The following is a 25689-nucleotide window of genomic DNA, read 5'->3' on the forward strand; positions in this document are numbered from 1 at the left end:
GCCAACAGAGGTTGGCAGGTCAAAGAGAAGGACTACGATACATCCAGCCAACAGAGGTCAGCAGGTCAAAGAGAAGGACTACGATACATCCGGCCAACAGAGGTCGGCAGGTCAAAGAGAAGGACTACGATACATCCAGCCAACAGAGGTCGGCAGGTCAAAGAGAAGGACTACAATACATCCGGCCAACAGAGGTCGGCAGGTCAAAGAGAAGGACTACAATACATAATAGTGGAGGTCTTCCATTTCTGTAGGTTTGAACTTAACCTCCTTCAGTCTAGCTAAGCCCTCTCTGTTCTGCACGTGCCGTGCTCACAAAAAAAGAAGAATTTAAGCTCTGTGGATCTGAAGTAGCTTTAATCAGATTTAATTGTCCACTCGTTTAATTGAATGCCTGACCTGACCACGGTCTCTACACATGATCTAGAGGTGACCTCAGACTGAACCAAGACTATGTCTGTGTCCCAAATGGTACACTATTCCCTATATAGTACACTACTTTATACCAGAGTCCTATGAAACCCTATTCACAATATAGTGGACTACTTTAGACCACAGCCCTATGAAACTCTATTCCCTATATAGTGCACTACTTTAGACCAGAGCCCTATGGAACCCTATTCCCTATATAGTGCACTACTTTAGACCAGAGCCCTATGGCACCCTATTCCCTATACAGTGCACTACCTTAGACCAGAGCCCTATGGAACCCTATTCCCTATATAGTGCACTACTTTAGACCAGAGCACATAGGGAGTAGGTTGCGATTTGGGGTGTAGATGTATGACTTCAGGCCTTGGAGAAGTGTTTTACCACCGTGTCGGGGAGTGAAGGAGTGAAGGAATGAAGGGAGGATAAAGGGAGGAGATATACAGTCTGCTCATAATCAATGTTGTAAAGACGATTCACTTGTCATAGCTCCATACTGAATCAATCAATGGTCAAGGGGGCCCAATCATTAGAAAGGCAGAAAGGCATATCTGACATTTAGAAAAGGGTAGTAGAACTCAGGGTGCAATCACTCATAACCAATATCCCATTTGTTTTTGTATTTATTATGGATCCCCATTAGTTCCTGCCAAGGCAGCAGCTACTCTTCCTGGGGTTTATTATGGATCCCCATTAGTTCCTGTCAAGGAAGCAGCTACTCTTCCTGGGGTTTATTATGGATCCCCATTAGTTCCTGCCAAGGCAGCAGCTACTCTTCCTGGGGTTTATTATGGATCCCCATTAGTTCCTGCCAAGGCAGCAGCTACTCTTCCTGGGGTTTATTATGGATCCTCATTAGTTCCTGCCAAGGCAGCAGCTACTCTTCCTGGGGTTTATTATGGATCCCCATTAGTTCCTGCCAAGGCAGCAGCTACTCTTTCTGGGGTTTATTATGGATCCCCATTAGTTCCTGCCAAGGCAGCAGCTACTAGTTCTGGGGTTTATTATGGATCCCCATTAGTTCCTGCCAAGGCAGCAGCTACTCTTCCTGGGGTTTATTATGGATCCCCATTAGTTCCTGCCAAGGCAGCGGCTACTCTTCCTGGGGTCCAGCAGATAATAGCCCACCACCACCATCATCATCATCATCATCACCCTCCTCATCATCATCACTGACCTGCTCCGAAGGCGAAGAAGAAGCTGTTGTCAGGGTGTTCCTCCATCAGAGCCTTGACCCTGTTCCCCATCCTGTCGTTCCTCTTGTAGATCAGTTCCTGTCTGAAGTAGCTGTCTATCTCCTGGGCTGTTATCTGTTCGCTGGGGCGCAGGGTCACGTTGTTGAAGCTGGGGACCTGCAGAGGGATGATTTGCATGTCATAAAGGACATATTACACTTCAATAAGCACAACGTAATCGTGACATTATAGCTGGTCATTCACTAAGCTGGAATCTGTTGACTGGGGAGCAACGCCAGGTTGTTGAAGTTGGGGACCTTGACAGGGGACAGAGTAAGGGCAGGGTAAGGACAGGGTGGGGACAGGGTAAGGGCAGGGTTAGGACAGGGTTAGGACAGGGTAAGGACAGGGTGGGGACAGGGTTAGGACAGGGTAAGGGCAGGGTTAGGACAGGGTTAGGACAGGGTAAGGGCAGGGTTAGGACAGGGTTAGGACAGGGTAAGGACAGGGTGGGGACAGGGTTAGGACAGGGTTAGGACAGGGTGGGGACAGGGTAAGGGCAGGGTTAGGACAGGGTTAGGACAGGGTAAGGGCAGGGTTAGGACAGGGAGAGGGCAGGTTTAGGACAGGGTTAGGACAGGGTGGGGACAGGGTAAGGACAGGGTGGGGACAGGATAAGGGCAGGGTTAGGACAGGGTTAGGACAGGGTAGGGGCAGGGTTAGGACAGGGTTAGGACAGGGTTAGGACAGGGTGGGGACAGGGTAAGGGCAGGGTTAGGACAGGGTTAGGACAGGGTTAGGGCAGGGTTAGGACAGGGTTAGGACAGGGTTAGGACAGGGTGGGGACAGGGTGAGGGCAGGGTTAGGACAGGGTTAGGACAGGGAAAGGGCAGGTTTAGGACAGGGTTGGACAGGGTAAGGGCAGGGTAGAGGAAGGGTTAGGACAGGGTGGGGACAGGGTAAGGGCAGGGTGGGGACAGGGTGGGGGCAGGGTAAGGGCAGGGTGGGGACAGGGTTAGGACAGGGTTAGGACAGGGTTAGGACAGGGTGGGGACAGGGTAAGGGCAGGGTGGGGACAGGGTAAGGGCAGGGTAAGGGCAGGGTAAGGGCAGGGTAAGGGCAGGGTGGGGGCAGGGTAAGGGCAGGGTGGGGACAGGGTTAGGACAGGGTTAGGACAGGGTTAGGACAGGGTGGGGACAGGGTAAGGACAGGGTAAGGGCAGGGTGGGGACAGGGTAAGGGCAGGGTAAGGGCAGGGTTAGGACAGGGTGGGGACAGGGTAAGGACAGGGTGGGGACAGGGTTAGGACAGGGTTAGGACAGGGTTAGGACAGGGTGGGGACAGGGTAAGGACAGGGTAAGGGCAGGGTGGGGACAGGGTAAGGGCAGGGTAAGGGCAGGGTTAGGACAGGGTTAGGACAGGGTTAGGACAGGGTGGGGACAGGGTTAGGGCAGGGTTAGGACAGGGTTAGGACAGGGTAAGGGCAGGGTTAGGACAGGGAAAGGGCAGGTTTAGGACAGGGTTAGGACAGGGTAAGGGCAGGGTAGAGGAAGGGTTAGGACAGGGTGGGGGCAGGGTAAGGGCAGGGTGGGGACAGGGTAAGGGCAGGGTAAGGGCAGGGTTAGGACAGGGTAAGGACAGGGTTAGGACAGGGTTAGGACAAGGCAAAGCATGGTTAGGACAGGGTAGGACAGGGTTAGAGGTCTGAATTAGGGGTCAGGGGTCAGGTGTAGGGGTCAGGGTTAGAGGTCTGAATTAGGGGTCAGGGCTCAGGTTTAGGGGTCAGGGTTAGAGGTCTGAATTAGGGGTCAGGGGTCAGGTTTAGGGGTCAGGGTTAGAGGTTAGGGGTCAGAGGTAAGGACAGGGTTAAAGACTGAATTAGGGATCAGGGGTCAGGGTTAGAGGTTAGGGGTTTGGGGTCAGAGTGGTTGTAACTGACCTGTGAGGTGTCGTGGTTAAAGATGATGGAGTTGAGGTCTCCACAGTTGTAGTGCTTGATGAGGTCCTCAGTGGTGTAGGAGCCCTGCAGACTGCCTGCTCTCACACTCTCCTGCTGTACAAGGGTCTGGTTCAGGGCAAAGATCACCTGTAGATGGGGAAGATATGCACATTTACTATATGAATCAATAATAAGAGGTAGGGAATCACATTTACTATATGAATCAATAATAAGAGATAGGGAATCACATTTACTATATGATTCAATAATAAGAGGTAGGGAATCACATTTACTATATGATTCAATAATAAGAGGTAGGGAATCACATTTACTACATGAATCAATAATAAGAGGTAGGGAATCCTTGCAAATATATATGTATAGTGCCCTCCTGAATTATTGACACTCTAAGTAAATTATATATATATATAGGAGGGGTGACCTATATATAAACTAAACTTTATATATATATACAGTTTAATTTATATATAGGTCACCTCTCCCCTAACACTACCCCCCCTCCCCTAACACTACCACCCCTCCCCTAACACTACCCCCCTCCCCCTCCCCTAACACTACCCCCCCCTCCCCTAACACTACCCCCCCTCCCCTAACACTACCCCCCTCCCCTAACACTACCCCCCTCCCCTATCACTACCCCCCCTCCCCTAACACTACCCCCCTCCCCTAACACTACCACCCCTCCCCTAACACTACCCCCCTCCCCCTCCAATAACACTACCCCCCTCCCCTAACACCACCCCCCCTCCCCTAACACTATCCCCCTCCCCTAACACTACCCCCCCCTCCCCTAACACTACCCCCCCTCCCCTAACACTACCCCCCCTCCCCTAACACTACCCCCCTCCCCTAACACTACCCCCCCTCCCCTAACACTACCCCCCTCCCCTAACACTACCCCCCCTCCCCTAACACTATCCCCCCCTCCCCTAACACTACCCCCCCTCCCCTAACACTATCCCCCTCCCCTAACACTACCCCCCCTCCCTAACACTACCCCCCCTCCCCTAACACTACCCCCCCCCCCCTAACACTATCCCCCCCCTCCCCTAACACTACCCCCCCTCCCCTAACACTATCCCCCCTCCCCTAACACTACCCCCCCTCCCCTAACACTATCCCCCCCTCCCCTAACACTACCCCCCCCTCCCCTAACACTACCCCCCCTCCCCTAACACTATCCCCCCTCCCCTAACACTACCCCCCCACCCCCCATCTGAGGGAAACATGTGTCTCTCTTATATGGTCATACATTTGGCAGGAGGTTAGGAAGTGCAGCTCAGTTGCCACCTCATTTTGTGGGCAGTGTTGCACATAGCCTGTCTTCTCTTGAGAGCCAGGTCTGCCTACGGTGACCTTTCTCAATAGCAAGGCTCTGCTCACTGAGTCTGTACATAGTCAAAGCTTTCCTTAAGTTTAGGTCAGTCACAGTGGTCAGGTATTCTGCCACTGTGTACTCTCTGTTTAGGGCCAAATAGCATTCTAGTTTGCTCTGTTATTTTTGTTAATTCTTTCCAATGTGTCAAGTAATTATCTTTTTGTTTTCTCATGATTTGGTTGGGTCTAATTGTGTTGCTGTCCTCTCTCCCTTTCTCTCCTTATTTTTTTCTGTGCAATCGATCTGCGCTCCCCACTCCGCAACCGTAATGTAATGAGCTGAAAGGCCTGTGAGGCGAGGGTTGAGAAAAGCCTCTGAAAGATGAAGTCTGGACAGAACAGATGGGTTTTGTTGAGGAGTTGGGAGGCTTGCGGGGTGGCGATAGGCTAATTTGAGCAGCATAAAGCCGGGACCCTTTTCATATGCAGAGTGCAGCTTTGATCAAGAGCTGATGAAAGTACGGGGAGTGGAGAGGTTGACGGGAGGGAGGGAGGGGGGGGGGGCCTTTGTAGCAGACAAGAAGGCATCTGCTGAACTCTGCCCTCTTCTCCTACACCATCCCCCGACTACAATGAACACCGGAGGACGAAATGTGTCATCTGAACACTGTAGAAAACAACACATGAAAGAGGTCCCGGTGTAGGGGTGTGCATAGAAATATATATTCATGCGCCACCCCTCTTATCCATGCATATCCCTGCACACATCACATAGCTGTGGCTGTGGATTCACACGCTACGCCTGGCTGCTTGATTGACTTTCCTTGTTGAGAAACAAATAAAGGAGGTATTTTTTTATTTATTTTTTTGTGAGGGGAGAGCCATTGTGAGAGATCAATGGTGGGGTTGATGAAGCTCTTTTTTGGGGGGGACATAGAGTGTAGTGATCCGGTCTAGCAGGAGCCACTGGGTAAAAAAAAAAAAAACACAGGAGGATTCCATGGTGACACAAAAAACGTAGCCTGCCATGTGTCCAACAGGACTCACAGAAAAACAAGCAGGCAAAACATTGATTATCACTGAGATCAGAGACTAGGATGAGCTGGGTTTTATTTGTTTATTTAAACTAGGCAAGTCAGTTAAAGAACAAATTCTTATTTACAATGACGGCCTACTGGGGGAACAGTGGGTTAAACTGCCTTGTTCAGGGGCAGAACGACAGATTTGTACCTTGTCAGCTCAGGGATTTACTCTTGCAACCATTCAGTTACTGGCTCAATGCTCTAACCACTAGGCTACCTACCGGGTTACCTCTCAAAGGATTGGACGAAAGTAAGCAATAGAGATGGCTTGTATGTAGGTTAGTTTACTAGTATCAGTCCTTGATGACGTGACTATTAACTACTCAATGAATAAACATAGCAGTAGTTTTATTATTCAAGCTTACTATTTCTAAATCAATTAGCAAATACTCCGATCTGTCTTTCTGTAGCGGGATAGAGTCCAGTATTTTGGGGAAAGCTCTTCTGCCTGACCTCTCACTGACAAGCCTCCTCTCACTATGGAACCCTATTCCCTATGTAGTGCAATCTTTTTGACCAGAGCTTCTAGTCCAAAGTAGTGCACTATAGGGTGCTATTTGGGACAATCCTGATGATTCCAGCAGCCAGCCAGCCAGCCAGCCAGCCAGCCAGCCAGCCAGCCAGCCAGCCAGCCGAATGGTCTCTTGGCCAGAACCCAAAGACAAATGAAGTCTTCCTGTTAATTCAACTGTTTGTCTTATTTCCACCATGTTAAGTTTGACAACGAAACCCTGAACTTTATGTTCTGTTAGATCCTTTCATTCTATTAAATGTTAATTTATACTTTATTTAACTAGGCAAGTCAGTTAAGAAGAAATTCTTATTTACAATGATGTGTAACCAGGGAACAGTAGTGGAACTGCCTTGTTCAGAACGACAGATTTTGTTTATTTACCTTGTCAGCTCAGGGATTCGATCCAGCAACCTTTACAGTTACTGGCCCAGTGCTATAACCACTAGGCTACCTGCCGCCCCAAAATAACTTTTCTGATCAGGTAGAATTAAACTCACAGAAGCTTTACAGAAAATGCGGACAGAAATTGATTGACAAAAACACGGTGTAGAAATAAGTAATGTCTCGGCAAGCATATTCAATGACTGCTACAGCTGTACACTCTGAGAAAATAGGATTCCAAAAGGGCTATTCAGCTGTACTCGTAGAGGAACCCTCTTTGGTCCCAGGTAGAACCCTTTTTGGTCCCTGGTAGAAACTTTTTGGTCCCAGGTAGAACCCTTTTTGGTCCCCAGGTAGAACCCTTTTTGGTCCCAGGTAGAACCCTTTTTGGTCCCAGGTAGAACCCTTTTTGGTCCCAGGTAGAACCCTTTTTGGTCCCAGGTAGAACCCTTTTTGGTCCCAGGTAGAACCCTTTTTGGTCCCAGGTAGAACCCTTTTTGGTCCCAGGTAGAATTCTTTTGGGTTCCATTTAACACCTCCTCTGTGAAAAGGGTTCTACATGGAACTCAAAAAGGGTTCTACATGGAACCAAAAATGGTTCTTCAAAGGGTTCTTCTATGAGGACAGCCCAACAACCCATTTAGGTTATAGATAGCACCTTTTTTTCTAAGTGTTTATATCCAGGGTGATATAAGTAGGCATATTCAATGACTGTTACAGCTATATATCTCCAGGGTGATATAAGTAGGCATATTCAATGACTGTTACAGCTATATATCTCCAGGGTGATATAAGTAGGCATATTCAATGACTGTTACAGCTATATATCTCCAGGGTGATATAAGTAGGCATATTCAATGACTGTTACAGCTATATATATCCAGGGTGATATAAGTAGGCATATTCAATGACTGTTACAGCTATATATCTCCAGGGTGATATAGGTAGGCATATTCAATGACTGTTACAGCTATATATATCCAGGGTGATATAAGTAGGCATATTCAATGACTGTTACAGCTATATATCTCCAGGGTGATATAGGTAGGCATATTCAATGACTGTTACAGCTATATATATCCAGGGTGATATAAGTAGGCATATTCAATGACTGTTACAGCTATATATCTCCAGGGTGATATATGTAGGCATATTCAATGACTGTTACAGCTATATATCTCCAGGGTGATATATGTAGGCATATTCAATGACTGTTACAGCTATATATCTCCAGGGTGATATATGTAGGCATATTCAATGACTGTTACAGCTATATATATCCAGGGTGATATAAGTAGGCATATTCAATGACTGTTACAGCTATATATCTCCAGGGTGATATAAGTAGGCATATTCAATGACTGTTACAGCTATATATCTCCAGGGTGATATAAGTAGGCATATTCAATGACTGTTACAGCTATATATCTCCAGGGTGATATATGAAACGAGTGTGCTTCTTGTGTAGAGATTCAAAGTACTGCTTCAACGGCCGAGTGTTAAACACAGTTAAGGAAGTTAAGATATTAAGAGAGGAAACATTAGAATACGAGCAGAATAATTCAAAACAGACTACCTGTTAGGTGAAAAGAACACTGTAGCTTTGTCCCAAGTGACAGGATTAGAGCGGAGTGGTAGAGAGGTTACTGCACGATGGTTTAAAGGGGCAATATACAGAAATCTCTCCACCATTTCCTGGTGGCTAAAATTCTAACAGTTCGCCAATTTTAAGTTTGTGACAAAACAAGCAAGTGTAGGGAATCCTTATACCATCTAAACCACTGTGAAATATATTTTCAATTATCAAAAATATTTTATTTTCAGCTGTTTGAAGCTACTGTTCAAAACCTAAATAAAAAGACGCAAAAAAAACAAAACTTAAGAATGGGAAGCATAGAAATAGTGCACATAGAACAGACCTAACGCTTCTTAAAATTGCTTTAAATGAGAATGATAGATCTATAACTCACATTTCTAAGTGAATTTGGTCAGGTCGCCACCAAAAAGTTACAAATTGCAGCTTTAAATTCAATCTGTCACTCATAAAAAAGTATTTTGTCCTACTAAACTGGTCTTTAGGACAAAATAACCGAATGTATACTCAAAAGAAAGGGCCATGTGGTGTAGTGGTAACAGCAATGACTCGTCAATGGCCTACGCTCCTCACAGCAGCCAATGGCCTACGCTCCTCACAGCAGCCAATGGCCTACGCACCTCACAGCAGCCAATGGCCTACGCTCCTCACAGCAGCCTACGCTCCTCACAGCAGCCTACGCTCCTCACAGCAGCCAATGGCCTACGCTCCTCACAGCAGCCAATGGCCTACGCTCCTCACAGCAGCCAATGGCCTACGCTCCTCACAGCAGCCAATGGCCTACGCTCCTCACAGCAGCCAATGGCTTGAGTCAGGTAAGTCAGTAGCTGGTTGGTCTTGGAGAGATTTTAAGTACACAGCCTGTAGTTTAGCCTGGCATCAGCCATGTCCTGTAGTTTAGCCTGGCATCAGCCATGTCCTGTAGTTTAGCCTGGCATCAGCCATGTCCTGTAGTTTAGCCTGGCATCAGCCACGTCCTGTAGTTTAGCCTGGCATCAGCCATGTCCTGTAGTTTAGCCTGGCATCCGCCATGTCCTGTAGTTTAGCCTGGCATCAGCCATATCCTGTTTAACCTGTGGTTGAGGACAGAATCCCTTTTACAAGACCACACTGTAGCAGTCAGAGCAAGTTAGAGGGGATTATTTGACGAGACGGTTTAGTGGAGCTAGGTAGAGCAGTTTGACCAGAGTTTGACCACACTGTGTAGCGGTTGGCTCTCCTCCACTTCTAGTGCTCTGAAGTCACTTCCTCTGAGACCTCCGTGGCCAGTTTTGCACTCCACTAAAGACACTTTCTGGTAGTCAAAAGATACTTCACTTTCCCACTGTCAATTACTAACCAATTTTTACAACCTCACTACTAGAGTTCGACCGATTAATTGGAATGGCAGATTAATTAGGGCCGATTTCAAGTTTTCATAACAATCGGAAATCGGTATTTTTGGACACCGATTTGGCCGATTTTTTTTTATTTTATTTGTATTTTTTTAGACCTTTATTTAACTAGACAAGTCAGTTAAGAACACATTCTTATTTTCAATGACAGCCTAGGAACGGTGTTCAGGGGCAGAACGACAGATTTTTACCTTGTCAGCTCAGGGATTCAATCTTGCAACCTTACGGTTAACTAATCCAACGCTCTAACCACCTGCTTTACATTGCACTCCACGAGGAGCCTGCCTGTTACGCGAATGCAGTAAGAAGCCAAGGTAAGTTGCTAGCTAGCATTAAACTTATCTTATAAAAAACAATCAATCTTAACATAATCACTAGTTAACTACACATGGTTGATGATATTACTAGTTTATCTAGCCTGTCCTGCGTTGCATATAATCGCTTAGTTACATGTTGCTCCAACCATAAACATCAATGCCTTTCTTAAAATCAATACACAAGTATATATTTTTAAACCTTCATATTTAGTTAATATGCCTGCTAACATGAATTTCTTTTAATTAGGGAAAATGTGTCACTTCTCTTGCAAACAGAGTCAGGGTATATGCAGCATTTTGGGCTGCCTGGCTCATTGCGAACTGTGAAGACTATTTCTTCCTAACAAAGACAGCCGACTTCGCCAAACGGGGGATGATTTAACAAAAGCGCATTTGCGAAAATAGCACAATCGTTGCACGACTGTACCAAACCATAAACATCAATGCCTTTCCTAAAATCAATACACAGAAGTATATATTTTTAAACCTGCATATTTAGCTAAAATAAATCCAGGTTAGCAGGCAATATTAACCAGGTGAAATTGTGTCATTTTGCGTTCATTGCACGCAGTCAGGGTATATGCAACAGTTTGGGCCGCCTGACTCGTTGCGAACTAATTTGCCAGAATGTTACGTAATTATGACATAACATTGAAGGTTGTGCAATGTAACAGGAATAACGTTTTGTTTTCGAGATGATAGTTTCCGGATTCGACCATATTAATGACCTAAGGCTCGTATTTCTGTGTGTTATTATGTTATAATTAAGTCTATGATTTGATAGAGCAGTCTGACTGAGCGATGGTAGGCTGCAGCAGGCTCGTAAGCATTCATTCAAAATAGCACTTCCGTGCGTTTTGCCAGCAGCCCTTCGCAATGCATTGTGCTGTTTATGACTTCAAGCCTGTCAACTCCCAAGATTAGGCTGGTGTAACCGATGTGAAATGGCTAGCTAGTTAGCCAGGTGCACGCTAATAGCGTTTCAAACGTCACTCGCTCTGAGACTTGGGGTAGTTGTTTCCCCTTGCTCTACATGGGTAACGCTGCTTCGAGGGTGGCTTTTGTGATGTGTTCCTGGTTCAAGCCCAGGTAGGTGCAAGGAGAGGGACGGAAGCTATACTGTTACACTGGCAATATTAAAGTACCTATAAGAACATCCAATAGTCAAAGGTATATGAAATACAAATCGTATAGAGAGAAATAGTCCTATAATTCCTATAATAACTACAACCTAAAACATCTTACCTGGGAATATTGAAGACTCATGTTAAAAGGAACCACCAGCTTTCATATGTTCTCATGTTCTGAGCAAGGAACTTAAACGTTAGCTTTTTTACATGGCACATATTGCACTTTTACTTTCTTCTCCAACACTTTGTTTTTGCATTATTTAAACCAAATTGAACATGTTTCATTATTTATTCGAGGCTAAATTGATTTTATTGATGTATTATATTAAGTTAAAATAAGTGTTCATTCAGTATTGTTGTAATTGTCATTATTACAAATAAATTAAATATAAAAAACCGGCCGATTAATCGGGGTTTGGTCCCCCCCAATAATCGGTATCGGCGTTGAAAAATCATAATCGGTCGACCTCTACTCACTACAAATTCTGAGGATTGATCCATAATGAGCCTGTCCTGTTCTGCTCTCTGTACTGAGGATTGATTCATAATGAGCCTGTCCTGCTCTGCTCTCTGTACTGAGGTTTGATTCATAATGAGCCTGTTCTGCTCTGCTCTCTGTACTGAGGATTGATCCATAATGAGCCTGTCCTGCTCTGCTCTCTGTACTGAGGTTTGATCCATAATGAGCCTGTCTTGGTCTGCTCTCTGCTCTTCACTTTCCCACTGTCAATTTCTAACCCATTTTTGACAACCTCACTACAAATGTTAAGGAGTGATCCTGAATGAGCCTGTCCTGCACTGCTCTGCTGTCTGTACTGAGGAGTGATCCTGAATGAGCCTGTCCTGCTCTGCTCTGCTGTCTGTACTGAGGAGTGATCCTGAATGAGCCTGTCCTGCTCTGCTGTCTGTACTGAGGAGTGATCCTGAATGAGCCTGTCCTGCTCTGCTCTCTGTACTGAGGAGTGATCCTGAATGAGCCTGTCCTGCTCTGCTCTGCTGTCTGTACTGAGGAGTGATCCTGAATGAGCCTGTCCTGCTCTGCTCTGCTGTCTGTACTGAGGAGTGATCCTGAATGAGCCTGTCCTGCTCTGCTCTGCTGTCTGTACTGAGGAGTGATCCTGAGTGAGCCTGTCCTGCTCTGCTCTGCTGTCTGTATTGAGGAGTTATCCGGAATGAGCCTGTACTGCTCTGCTGTCTGTACTGAGGAGTGATCCTGAATGAGCCTGTCCTGCTCTGTTCTGCTGTCTGTACTGAGGAGTGATCCTGAATGATTCTGTCCTGCTCTGCTGTCTGTACTGAGGAGTGATCCTGAGGAAGAATAAATCCCTCACCACAGCTTGAGTGTTCTCTGCTTTCCCCGATACCCTGAACAACACTGCCTGTCACCAGTCTGTCAACTCTTGTTCCAGAACACTTACAGTGTTCTGTGTTCTGTTCAACAGAGGGAAAATTCTCCAGCAGGTAGACAAGACCACACCTGTGTTCAAATCCTGTTTAAGATCTTTCAAATCCTTTTTCTCTAGCCTTGCCTGGAGTGCTAGATGGGTACGTTTTTATATTTTTGTGACTATTCCTACAAATGTAGGATCATAATTTGAGCCAGTTTGAATCCTGCAGCTTTAGGAAATGTGAATTAATATGTGGATTATAATTAATGGACATTTTTGTTGGGGTTGATTAAAAACATTGTATGGGAAAATCAAGTATGAAATTACAAATTTCAGAAGCCTCAAATACACTGCTACAGGGTGATCAAATTAAGATCCTACTGCAGGTCCATTTTACCTTTATTTAACTAGGCAGGTCAGTTAAGAACAAATTCTTATTTTCAATGACAGCCTAGGAACAGTGGGTTAACTGCCTTGTTCAGGGGCAGAACAACAGATTATTACCTTGTCAGCTCAGGGATTCGGTCTAGCAACCTTTAGGTTACTGGTCCAACGCTCTAACCACTAGGCTACCCTGCTGCCCCACTTTATATACAATAACGGTCCTACCCCATCCAAACCCAGACGACACTGGTCCGATTGTGTGCTACCCTGTGGGACTCCTTATCACTGTCAGATGTGATACAGCCTGGATTTTAACCAGGGACTGTAGTGATGCCTCTTGCACTATGATGCAGTGCCTTAGACCGCTGCGCCACTTGGGAGCCAGGCAAGCTCAATCAAACACATCTTATTTTAAGCATTTGAAAATATTTCAAATGCTACTTGAACCCATGTCTGTACCAGACTATAAAGCAAGGCATGTTGGTTGGACAGCCAGTAAATCTCTGTTTAAAGCCTGCCGACATTATCTCTGCAGTCTGTCGTCTAGCTGCTCTTCTCTGCTCTCTACACCTTCCTATTGGATCCCACAAGCCCCTCAGAGGCCCAATCAGAGACTCCAGCAGCAGTCCAGGTCTTCACATTTGACCCCTGCATTCCTAAGGGGGGGGGGGGGGGGGGGCTAATGAGTAGAAGGATCAGCAAGTAGCAGGGACTAACTCCTCATTACGGATTACTCAAGTCTGACTCAGGCATGCCTTTGATGGTTCTTTATTAACTTTCCAATCCTGACCGGGACAAAGGGAAGGGTAGCATGGGGTGCTAGTTCACAGACTTCCTATATGACAACAGGAACGTAAGAGGGGGTGCTATCTAGTAGGTTTTCCCTTATTTGACAACTTCATTCATGAAAAAGTACTAAAAGAGTGAGTCAATAGACGTGTTCAGTGATTTACAATTTTAATCGAAGTCTCTAGCGACTGTACAGAAACAGCTTTTGTAGAACTTTGATATAGAGAATGCTGGTCTATTTTGGGAGACCTGCTTTGTCAACACAGCTGCAAAACTAGCCCTGTACAGATGTAGGATCTTCATTTCAGCCAGTTTGCTACAGCAGGAAAATAATCCTGCAGCATCAGGACATGTCAAGTATTATGTAGATTATAAATCATGGGCATTTTTGTAAGGGGTTGATACATTTGTCACTAGGGATAATCAAGTCTGAAATGTCAAAGTGGACATTACAAACTTTAGAAGCCTTTTTAAAACTCAAATACGCTACACATTCTCAGCAGCAAAAGAGGGATCAAATTAAGATCCTACATCTGTATGTTCTATAAATACATTACACACATACACAAATAAATCAAATGTAGATTGACAATCAAGCAAGGTAAGTAGGTTGTAAATTGGAGAGTAACCTGTTTGTATGTATGGGAATGAGAGAGAGTAACCTGTATGTATTTATAGGAATGAGAGAGAGTAACCTGTATGTATTTATAGGAATGAGAGAGAGTAACCTGTATGTATTTATAGGAACGAGAGAGAGTAACCTGTATGTATTTATAGGAATGAGAGAGAGTAACCTGTATGTATTTATTGGAATGAGAGAGAGTAACCTGTATGTATTTATAGGAATGAGAGAGAGTAACCTGTATGTATTTATAGGAACGAGAGAGAGTAACCTGTATGTATTTATAGGAACGAGAGAGAGTAACCTGTATGTATTTATAGGAATGAGAGAGAGTAACCTGTATGTATTTATAGGAATGAGAGAGAGTAACCTGTATGTATTTATAGGAATGAGAGAGAGTAACCTGTATGTATTTATAGGAATGAGAGAGAGTAACCTGTATGTATTTATAGGAACGAGAGAGAGTAACCTGTATGTATTTATAGGAACGAGAGAGAGTAACCTGTATGTATTTATAGGAACGAGAGAGAGTAACCTGTATGTATTTATAGGAATGAGAGAGAGTAACCTGTATGTATTTATAGGAACGAGAGAGAGTAACCTGTATGTATTTATAGGAACGAGAGAATGTTTTTCTGTCATGTTATGGGGAAAATAAACAAACATTCTGTCCCCTGGTGGATAGCCTGATGACTCACACTAAAATTCCTCCGCTGCTCTGTTATTCACTACATACTTCAGTCAGAGACTGCCATCATTAAAGTCATTTGTGGTGATCGGGGACATGAGGGGTGTTGTACAAAACAAAGTCATAGCGATTGGACCGTCTCTAACCAATCAGAATTTCAAATCCGATGACACATTTTCTAACCGACGCTTCACCCACGTGAGTTCTGGCTCTGGCCAGAACCAACAAGTTTCTGGACCAATCAGACAGTCTAGAATGTGTTTGCATTCGGTGAAGTGTCAGGGAGGTAGTCAGATCCAGACGACTCATCATTGCGGAGAAGGAAATGACGTCGTCAGGCAGGAGCAAGGAGTCTGGGTAGCCAGGCAACGGGACGGGCTGGGACGGTTAAGATCAGGGGTGTCAAACTCATTTTCCCCTGGGGGCCGCATTCGGTCTTCAACCAGGTCCAGAGGGGCCGTACTGAAAACGGGTTATATTTCATCCCTAAATATAGTCTTTTATCCATTTTTGGGGGAATTTCCGATGCTCCCTGACTGTCTAGCTTTCATTTTGGTGATTATTAGAGAACTGGACACAGTCAAGATACTGTATGAATGTAGGTCCATTGTAATTTCTACAGTTTCAATATATATATATTTTCTTTTTACTCAAACCACCTGCGGGCCCCCCTTGTACAGTAGGTCCGAAATGGCTCCCTATTCCCTATCTAGCACACTACTGGGTTTCCTTATGGGCCCTGGTCAAAAGAAGTGCACTGCATTGGGAATAGGGAGCCATTTAGGATGCAGACAGATGGTCCTTCACAGGCCTCACAGGGTCTTTCACAGGCCTTTCATAACAGCAACAAAATAAGGGAGGGACTCAATTCAGAAGCCCATTGAGAGAAAAAACAGGATTGTGAAGGTAAAAATACAAGCAGAACCAAAACACACTGGGGGCTGGCCATTGACCCAGGGATATCATTATAATCTGATCCAGGGACATCATTATAATCTGACCCAGGGACATCATTATAATCTGACCCAGGGACATCATTATAATCTGATCCAGGGACATCATTATAATCTGACCCAGGGACATCATGTTAATCTGACCCAGGGACATCCATGTTAATCTGATCCAGGGACATCATTATAATCTGATCCAGGGACATCATTATAATCTGATCCAGGGACATCATTATAATCTGATCCAGGGACATCATTATAATCTGACCCAAGGATATCATTATAATCTGACCCAGGGAAATCATTATAACCTGACCCAGGGACATCATTATAATCTGACCCAAGGATATCATTATAATCTGACCCAGGGACATCATTATAATCTGACCCAGGGACATCATTATAATCTGATCCAGGGACATCATTATAATCTGACCCAGGGACATCATGTTAATCTGACCCAGGGACATCCATGTTAATCTGATCCAGGGACATCATTATAATCTGATCCAGGGACATCATTATAATCTGATCCAGGGACATCATTATAATCTGACCCAGGGATATCATTATAATCTGACCCAGGGACATTATTATAATCTGACCCAGGGACATCATTATAATCTGATCCAGGGACATCATTATAATCTGACCCAGGGACATCATGTTAATCTGACCCAGGGACATCCATGTTAATCTGATCCAGGGACATCATTATAATCTGATCCAGGGACATCATTATAATCTGACCCAGGGACATCATGTTAATCTGACCCAGGGACATCCATGTTAATCTGATCCAGGGATATCATTATAATCTGACACAGGGACATCATTATAATCTGACCCAGGGACATCATTATAATCTGATCCAGGGACATCATTACAATCTGACCCAGGGACATCCTTATAATCTGACCCAGGGACATCATTATAATCTGATCCAGGGACATCGTTATAATCTGATCCAGGGACATCATTATAATCTGATCCAGGGACATCATATTAATCTGATCCAGGGACATCACTATAATCTGACCCAGGGACATCATTATAATCTGATCCAGGGACATCATTATAATCTGATCCAGGGACATCATTATAATCTGACACAGGGACATCATTATAATCTGACACGGGGACATCATTATAATCTGACACAGGGGCATCATTATAATCTGATCCAGGGACATCATTATAATCTGACCCAGGGGCATCGTTATAATCTGACCCAGGGACATCATGTTAATCTAGAGGACATCATTATAATCTGACCCAGGGACATCATTATAATCTGACCCAGGGACATCATTATAATCTGATCCAGGGACATCATTATAATCTGATCCAGGGACATCATTATAATCTGACACAGGGACATCATTATAATCTGACACGGGGACATCATTATAATCTGACACAGGGGCATCATTATAATCTGATCCAGGGACATCATTATAATCTGACCCAGGGGCATCATTATAATCTGACCCAGGGACATCATGTTAATCTAGAGGACATCATTATAATCTGACCCAGGGACATCATTATAATCTGACCCAGGGACATCATTATAATCTGATCCAGGGACATCATTATAATCTGACACAGGGACATCATGTTAATCTGATCCAGGGACATCATTATAATCTGACCCAGGGACATCATTATAATCTGACCCAGGGACATCATGTTAATCTGACCCAGGGACATCATTATAATCTGACCCAGGGACATCATTATAATCTGACCCAGGGACATCATGTTAATCTGACCCAGGGACATCATTATAATCTGATCCAGGGACATCATTATAATCTGATCCAGGGTCGTTATAAAGAAAGAGTCATTATATAGGGGCCAACAATAAATGTTGTTGTAAATGTTAACATTGTCTACTCTTCGGGCGGCAGCTAACCTAGTGGTTAGAGTGTTGGGACAGTAACCGAAAGGTTGCTGGATCAAATCCCTGAGCTGACAAGGTAAAAATCAGTTGTTCTACCCCTGAACAAGGCAGTTAACTCACTGTTCCTAGGCCGTCACTGTAAATAAGAATTTGTTCTGAACTGACTTGCCTAGTTAAATAAAAATTATGTCCTGAATCACTTTAGTGGTTCCATAGGCACAACATTGTGAAAACCCAATATTGTAAGATAAGCACACACAGTAATTACTATATGATACTTTGTCAGTCCATCTCAATCAATCAACTGATCTCAGATCCATTATCCTGAACTCTTTTATTACCGTCATCCTAACCCTTCTGCTTCTCTGTAGTGTAAATAGATGGAGTCTGAGTCCTAAATGGCACCCTAATAGTGCCCTACAGGGAATAGGGACACTACCCAGTGTTTAGGTGCCCAGGCTGCTACATCTGTAAGGTCACTAATGCACTTCCTATTTGAACCACATGTGCTCAGAGGTCACGTAAACATTTTCTTTCTTAAACTCTTCTAATGAACAGTGTTTGTCACGTCGTTGAGGAACCATGTGAAACGATGCGTCTCTGATTGTAAATCCGCACATGGAGGTTTGTATAGCACCATATTAGGAGAGAGAATCCAATCCAGAGTTCTAGATTATTTCCATACAGGTTTCTATCAATTTTTCTATGTTTGAGTTTAAGACAAAGAAATCAACTTTCTATGCAGAAGACCAGTTTAGAACGGACGACATGAGAGGCTTTCAAAGAAGACGGAGAGAGAGAGAGAGAGAGAGATTGAGCAACAGACAGAGAGAGTGAGAGACAGAGAGATCGACAGAGAGAGAGAGAGAGAAGAGAAAGATTTAATGAATTTAGGGCAGAGAGGAACAGTGGGCTTGTTGTCCACAGGTTTTATGATGTCAGCTACCAAAGCCAGACAAAGACAAACAGCAAAATGAACCTGAAAACTCAGCCTGCCGTTTCATCTGAGAGGGAGGAGTTCTCCCTGAAAACTCAGCCTGCCGTTTCATCTGAGAGGGAGGAGTTCTCCCTGAAAGCTCAGTCTGCAGTTTCATCTGAGAGGGAGGAGTTCTCCCTGAAAACAGCCTGCCTATCAGGATAAAGGTAAGACCCAGATGCAGACTGTGTCGTAGTAACAATGTTTATTACAGCAACAGAGGCAAAGGTACAGGACGGCAGGCAGGCTCGGGGTCAGGGGCAGGCAGAGTGGTCAGGCGGGCGGATTCGGGGTCAGGACTGGCAAGGGTCAAAAACCAGGAGGGCGAGAAAAAGAGAGGCTGGGAAGATACAGGAGCTGACAGGACAAACGCTTAGTAAGCTTGACAAACAAGACGAACTGGCACAGACAGACAGAAAACACAGGAAACAGGAGACAAAGGGCTGTGAGACAAGGGTTTACATCTAGACACATGAAAAGTAGGAAGTATACGGCGGGTACGGGGCAACAGAGGACGAACAGCAGAGGGGCTATTGATTTTGGAGCGGGGGGAAAGGTCACGGCTTCCGGGGGTGCAGCCGCGGGGCTATAGCGGCGGGACAGTGCATCCGGCTTGACATTCTTGGATCCCAGCCGGTACGAGAGGGAGAAGTTGAACCGTGTGAACATCAGGGCCCATCTGGCTTGCCTGGAGTTAAGGTGCTTGGCGGTGCGGAGATACTCCAGGTTCTTGTGGTCGGTCCACACGATGAACGGATGTTCCGCCCCCTCCAGCCAGTGCCTCCATTCCTCCAACGCCATCTTCACTGCGAGAAGCTCCCGATTCCCCACATCATAGTTCCTTTCCGTGGCATTCAGGCGATGGGAGAAGAAGGCGCAGGCATGTAGCTTGAGGTCAAGGGCAGAACGTTGGTATAGGACAGCCCCCACTCCAACGTCTGAAGCATTGTCCTCCACTACGAACTGACGAAATGGGTCAGGATGAACCAGGATGGGAGATGTGGTGAAGCGATGTTTGAGGTCCTGGAACGCTCGGTCAGCAGCTGGGGACCACGTGAACGGAACCTTGGATGAGGTGAGTGCTGACAGGGGGGAAGCCAGGGTGCTGTAACCCCGGATAAAGCGTCGATAGAAATTGCCGAACCCCAGGAAATGTTGCAGCTGCACCCTGGACGTAGGCTGAGGCCAATCCATCACTGCTCTCACCTTCCCGGGATCCATCTGGACACTCCCAGCAGAGACGATGTAACCCAGAAAGGGGATGGTGGAGCGATGGAACTCACACTTCTCCGCCTTCACAAACAGCTTATTCTCCAGAAGGTGTTGAAGGACCTGCCGGACGTGGAGCACGTGTTCTTGAGGGGAGCGGGAGAAGATGAGGATGTCATCAATGTAGACGAAGATGAACCGGTTCAACATGTCGCGGAGAACATCAGTCACCAGAGCCTGGAACACAGCAGGGACGTTGGTGAGACCAAAGGGCATGACCAAACACTCGTGGTGGCCACTGGCTGTGTTGAAGGCGGTCTTCCACTCGTCCCCCTCTCGTATCCGCACCAGTTGGTAGGCGTTCCGTAGATCCAGCTTGGAAAACACAGTGGCCCCCTGGAGCGGCTCGAAGGGCGAGGAAATGAGTGGTAGCAGGTAACGGTTCTTAACCCGTAATGTCGTTGAGTCCCCGCTAGTCAATGCACGGGCGCATGGTCTTGTCCTTTTTCTCCACGAAGAAGAAGCCTGTGCCGGCGGGAGAGGAAGAGAGACTGATAAATCCAACAGCTACGGAGTCCCTAATGCAGGTATCCATAGCCTTGGTCTCCGGTCCCGACAGAGAGTACGGCATGGTGCTAGGGGCGGCATGGTGCTAGGGAGAAGGTCAATCCCGCAGTCATAGGGTCGGTGCGGCGGAAGCGACGTGGCCCGGGCCTTGCTGAACACCTCACCTAACTCAATGCTACCCCTTATTATAGAGCAACGTTCCTGCTCCACTAACTCACTGCTAGCGAAATGCTTGTGCTTCTAGTTCCGACAGTGCAGTAATATCTAACAAGTAATCGAACAATTCCTCAACAACTACATAATACACACAAATCTAAAGGGGTGAATGAGAATATGTACATATAAATATATGGATGAACGATGGCCGAGCGGCATAGGCAAGATGCAATAGATGGTATAAAATACAGTATAAACATATGCTATGAGTAATGTTAGATGTTTAAGCATTATTAAAGTGGCATTATTTAAAGTGGCATTGTTTAAAGTGACTAGTGATCCATTTATTAAAGTGCCCAGTGATTGGGTCTCAATGTAGGCAGCAGCCTCTCTGAGTTACTGATTGCTGTTTAACAGTCTAATGGCCTTGAGATAGAAGCTGTTTTTCAGACTCTCGTTCCCAGCTTTGACGCACCTGTACTGACCTCGCCTTCTGGATGATAGCGGTGTGAACAGGCAGTGGCTTGGGTGTTTGTTGCCCTTGATGATCTTTTTGGCCTTCCTGTGACATCCGGTGATGTAGGTGTCATGGAGGGCAGGTAGTTTGCCCCCGGTGATGCGTTGTGCAGACCCCCTTGCGGTTGAGGGCGGAGCAGTTGACGTACCAGGCGGTGATACAGCCCGACAGGATGCTCTCGATTGTGTATCTGTAAAAGTTTGTCAGGGTTTTGGGTGACAAGACAAATTTCTTCAGTCTCCTGAGGTTGAAGAGGCACTGTTGGGTCTTCTTCACCACACTGTCTGTGTGGGTGAACCATTTCAGTTTGTCTGTGATATGTATGCCGAGGAACTTAAATCTTTCCACCTTCTCCAATACTGTCGCCTTTGATGTGGATGGGGGGTGCTCCCTCTGCTGTTTCCTGAAGTCCACGATCATCTCCTTTGTTTTGTTGATGTTGAGTGAGAGGTAGTTTTCCTGACACCACACTCCGAGTGCCCTCACCTCCTCCCTGTAGGCTGTCTCATCATTGTTGGTAATCAAGCCCACTACTGTTGTGTCGTCTGCAAACTTGATGATTGAGTTGGAGGCGTGCATGGCCACACAGTCGTTGGTGAACAAGGAGTACAGGAGGGGGCTGAGCATGCACCCTTGTGGGGCCCCAGTGTTGAGGGTCAGCGAAGTGGAGACGTTATTTCCTACCTTCACCACCTGGGGGTGGCCCGTCAGAAAGTCCAGGACCCAGTTGCACAGGGCAGGGTTGAGACCCAGGGCCTCCAGCTTGATGATGAGCTTGGAGGGTACTATGGTGTTGAATGCTGAGCTGTAGTCAATGAACAGCATTCCTCTTGTCCAGATGGGATAGGGCAGTGTGTAGTGTGATGGCGATTGCATCGTCTGTGGACCTGTTGGGGGGTATGCAAACTGAAGTGGGTCTGGGGTGGCCAGTAAGGTGGAGGTGATATGATCGTTGACTAGTCTCTCAAAGCACTTCATGATGACTGAAGTGAGTGCTACGGGGCGATAGTCATTTAGTTCAGGTACCTGCCTTCTTGGGTATAGGAACAATGGTGGCCATCTTGAAGCATGTAGGGACAGCAGACTGGGATAGGGAACAATTGAATATGTCCGTAAACACACCAGCCAGCTGGTCTGTGCATGCTCTGGGGACGCGGCTAAGGATGCCGTCTCGGCCAGTAGCCTTGAGAGAGTTAACACGCTTACATTTTTACTCACATCGGCCATGGAGAAGGAGGGGCGCAGTCCTTGTTAGCGGGCCGCGATGGTGGCACTGCATTATCGCAAAGTGGGAAAAGAAGGTGTTTAGTTTGTCTGGAAGGGTGACGTCGTTGTCTGTGATGTGGCTGTTTTTTGTTTTTGTAGTCTGTGATTTCCAGTAGACCCTGCCACATACATCTCGTGTCTGAGCCGTTGAATTGAGTCTCCACTTTGTCCCTGTACTGGCATTTCGCTTGTTTGATTGCCTTGCGGAGGGAATAACTAAACTGTTTATATTCAGCCATATTCCAAGACGTCTTTCCATGGTTAAATGTGGTGGTTCGCACTTTCAGTTTTGCGCGAATGCTGCCATCCATCCACGGTTTCTGGTTAGAGTAGGTTTCAATTGTCTAAGTGGGTACAACATCTCTAATGCACTTCTTTATAAACTCACTCCATCTGCCCCTTCTGCGGCGCCGTTGTTTTGGGTTGGCTTCTGGGATTAGATTCGTTGTCCTGGGTGGTGGTCCGAACAGAGGATCCACTTCGGGAAAGTCGTATTCCTGGTCGTAATGTTGGTGAGTTGACGTTGCTCTTATATCCAATAGTTCTTCCCGGCTGTATGTAATAACACTTAAGATATCCTGGGGTAACAATGTAAGAAATCCTTTTTATACAAGAAGCTTCTTCTATGCAAATGTTGTTGATCAGTACAATAAAATAAGTCCCAAATGGAAGAGAAACAGATTGTCATCTTTAGCCCCATGAAATCAACTAAAACAAACTCAATAAATCAATGCTTGCTCAAACTTCTACTAAAAATGCATTAACCTGTATTGTCGATAGAGATTGACCATTGAAATAAATTATTATCATTATGTTGCTATCATTGTTTGATTGAATAATGATTCATTAATGCATACATGACTGTCTTAATTGTTTTGCCGTGGTATCGTTTTGGTACCGAGTATTGTGATACTAAACCTGGTATCGGGTATCGAAGTCAAAATTCTGGTGACAACACTATTGTGTATCTATTTATTGTCATTTGAGTTTTGAAAAGAACAATGTAAATGTCTGTCAATCTTTGCAGGCATTACTCTGTCTATGAATTTCACCGTGATTACGTTTAACTAAATATACTTCTCTGCATCTCTCCTAAAATCTGAAAGGAATGTGAGTCCTATTCAGTACATTTAGCAATTGCTTGCTTTTCTAAAGTCTAGCAACCCTTACCAGCAGGCATGCCAGCTAACATAGTTAGACAAGCTACTCTAACTTGATTGATAACCTGAAATGGCTTGGTTTCTAGTTATGAGGATGGGAGATTGGGAACCTATCTGGCTGGCTAGCTAAATCCAATTTCATCGAATTGCTAGGTAGCTAGTGTTACAGAGAAACAACTACACATTGTTGGTTGTATTTATTGATCAAGGAGGAATGAATAGACTACATAGCTTGAGTGACCCTAATTCTAACCCTAACCCTAAACTTAACCTCTAAGCTTAAAATTGCTTTTTTACAAGTGAAGACCGGCAAAATGTCTTCACTTCTCTGAATTGTAGTTGGTTAACTATTCTAGTGAGGACTTCTGGTACTCGCAAGTATAGTAAAATGTGTACACACACACACACACACACACACACACGCTATGTGGATAAACAAATGTAGGCCTAATGTCACATAGCAAATGGAGTATTTACAAATGTCCCCTGGGTGGTAGGAAAAAAGGCCCAAATTCCTCCTGTGTTTTAAACAACTGCCCTTATTACGGATATATTACAGTCTTATTATGGATATTGGTATGCGTTAAATACAGTATGTTACTATGGATACTGGTATATGTAAGATACAGTATGTTTCTATGGATACTGGTATAAGATATGTTGCTATGGATACTGGTATAAGATATGTTACTATGGATACTGGTATATGTAAGATACAGTATGTTTCTATGGATACTGGTATAAGATATGTTGCTATGGATACTGGTACGCGTAAGATATGTTTCTATGGTTACTGGTATGTGTAAGATATGTTTCTATGGACACTGGTATGTGTAAGCTATGTTTCTATGGATACTGGTATGGGTAAGATATGTTTCTATGGATACTGGTATGTGTAAGCTATGTTTCTATGGATACTGGTATGTGTAAGCTATGTTTCTATGGATACTTGTATGGGTAAGATATGTTTCTATGGATACTGGTAAAAGATATGTTTCTAAGGACACTGGTATGTGTAAGCTATGTTTCTATGGATACTGGTATGTGTAAGCTATGTTTCTATGGATACTGGTGTAAGATATGTTTCTAAGGATACTGGTAAGCGTAAGATATGTTGCTATGGATACTGGTATGTGTAAGATATGTTTCTATGGATACTGGTATGCGTAAGATATGTTTCTATGGATACTGGTATGGGTAAGATATGTTTCTATGGATACTGGTATGTGTAAGATATGTTTCTATGGATACTGGTACGCGTAAGATATATTGCTATGGATACTGGTATGTGTAAGATATGTTTCTATGGATACTGGTATGCGTAAGATATGTTTCTATGGATACTGGTATGGGTAAGATATGTTTCTATGGATACTGGTATGTGTAAGATATGTTTCTATGGATACTGGTATGCGTAAGATATGTTTCTATGGATACTGGTATGTGTAAGATATGTTTCTATGGATACTGGTATAAGATATGTTGCTATGGATACTGGTACGCGTAAGATATGTTTCTATGGTTACTGGTATGTGTAAGATATGTTTCTATGGACACTGGTATGTGTAAGCTATGTTTCTATGGATACTGGTATGGGTAAGATATGTTTCTATGGATACTGGTATGTGTAAGATATGTTTCTATGGATACTGGTATGCGTAAGATATGTTTCTATGGATACTGGTATGTGTAAGATATGTTCCTATGGATACTGGTATAAGATATGTTGCTATGGATACTGGTACGCGTAAGATATGTTTCTATGGTTACTGGTATGTGTAAGATATGTTTCTATGGACACTGGTATGGGTAAGATATG

General features: G+C 44.9%; 1 protein-coding gene across 1 annotated transcript in view; it reads right to left on the reverse strand.

Annotated features, from left to right (window-relative positions):
• Positions 1–25689, reverse strand: part of LOC115149544 (metalloprotease TIKI1-like) — a 137995-nt gene that overhangs the window by 74985 nt on the left and 37321 nt on the right. The window contains exons 3-4 of the mRNA XM_029692496.1: positions 3543–3689; positions 1607–1781 (exon numbers count right to left, since the gene is read on the reverse strand). Of these exons, the coding sequence (XP_029548356.1) occupies positions 1607–1781; positions 3543–3689 (322 nt within the window). The remainder of the gene's footprint in view (positions 1–1606; positions 1782–3542; positions 3690–25689) is intronic.

Source organism: Salmo trutta, chromosome 15 (genome assembly GCF_901001165.1).
Source record: "Salmo trutta chromosome 15, fSalTru1.1, whole genome shotgun sequence".
Lineage (NCBI taxonomy): Eukaryota > Metazoa > Chordata > Actinopteri > Salmoniformes > Salmonidae > Salmo > Salmo trutta.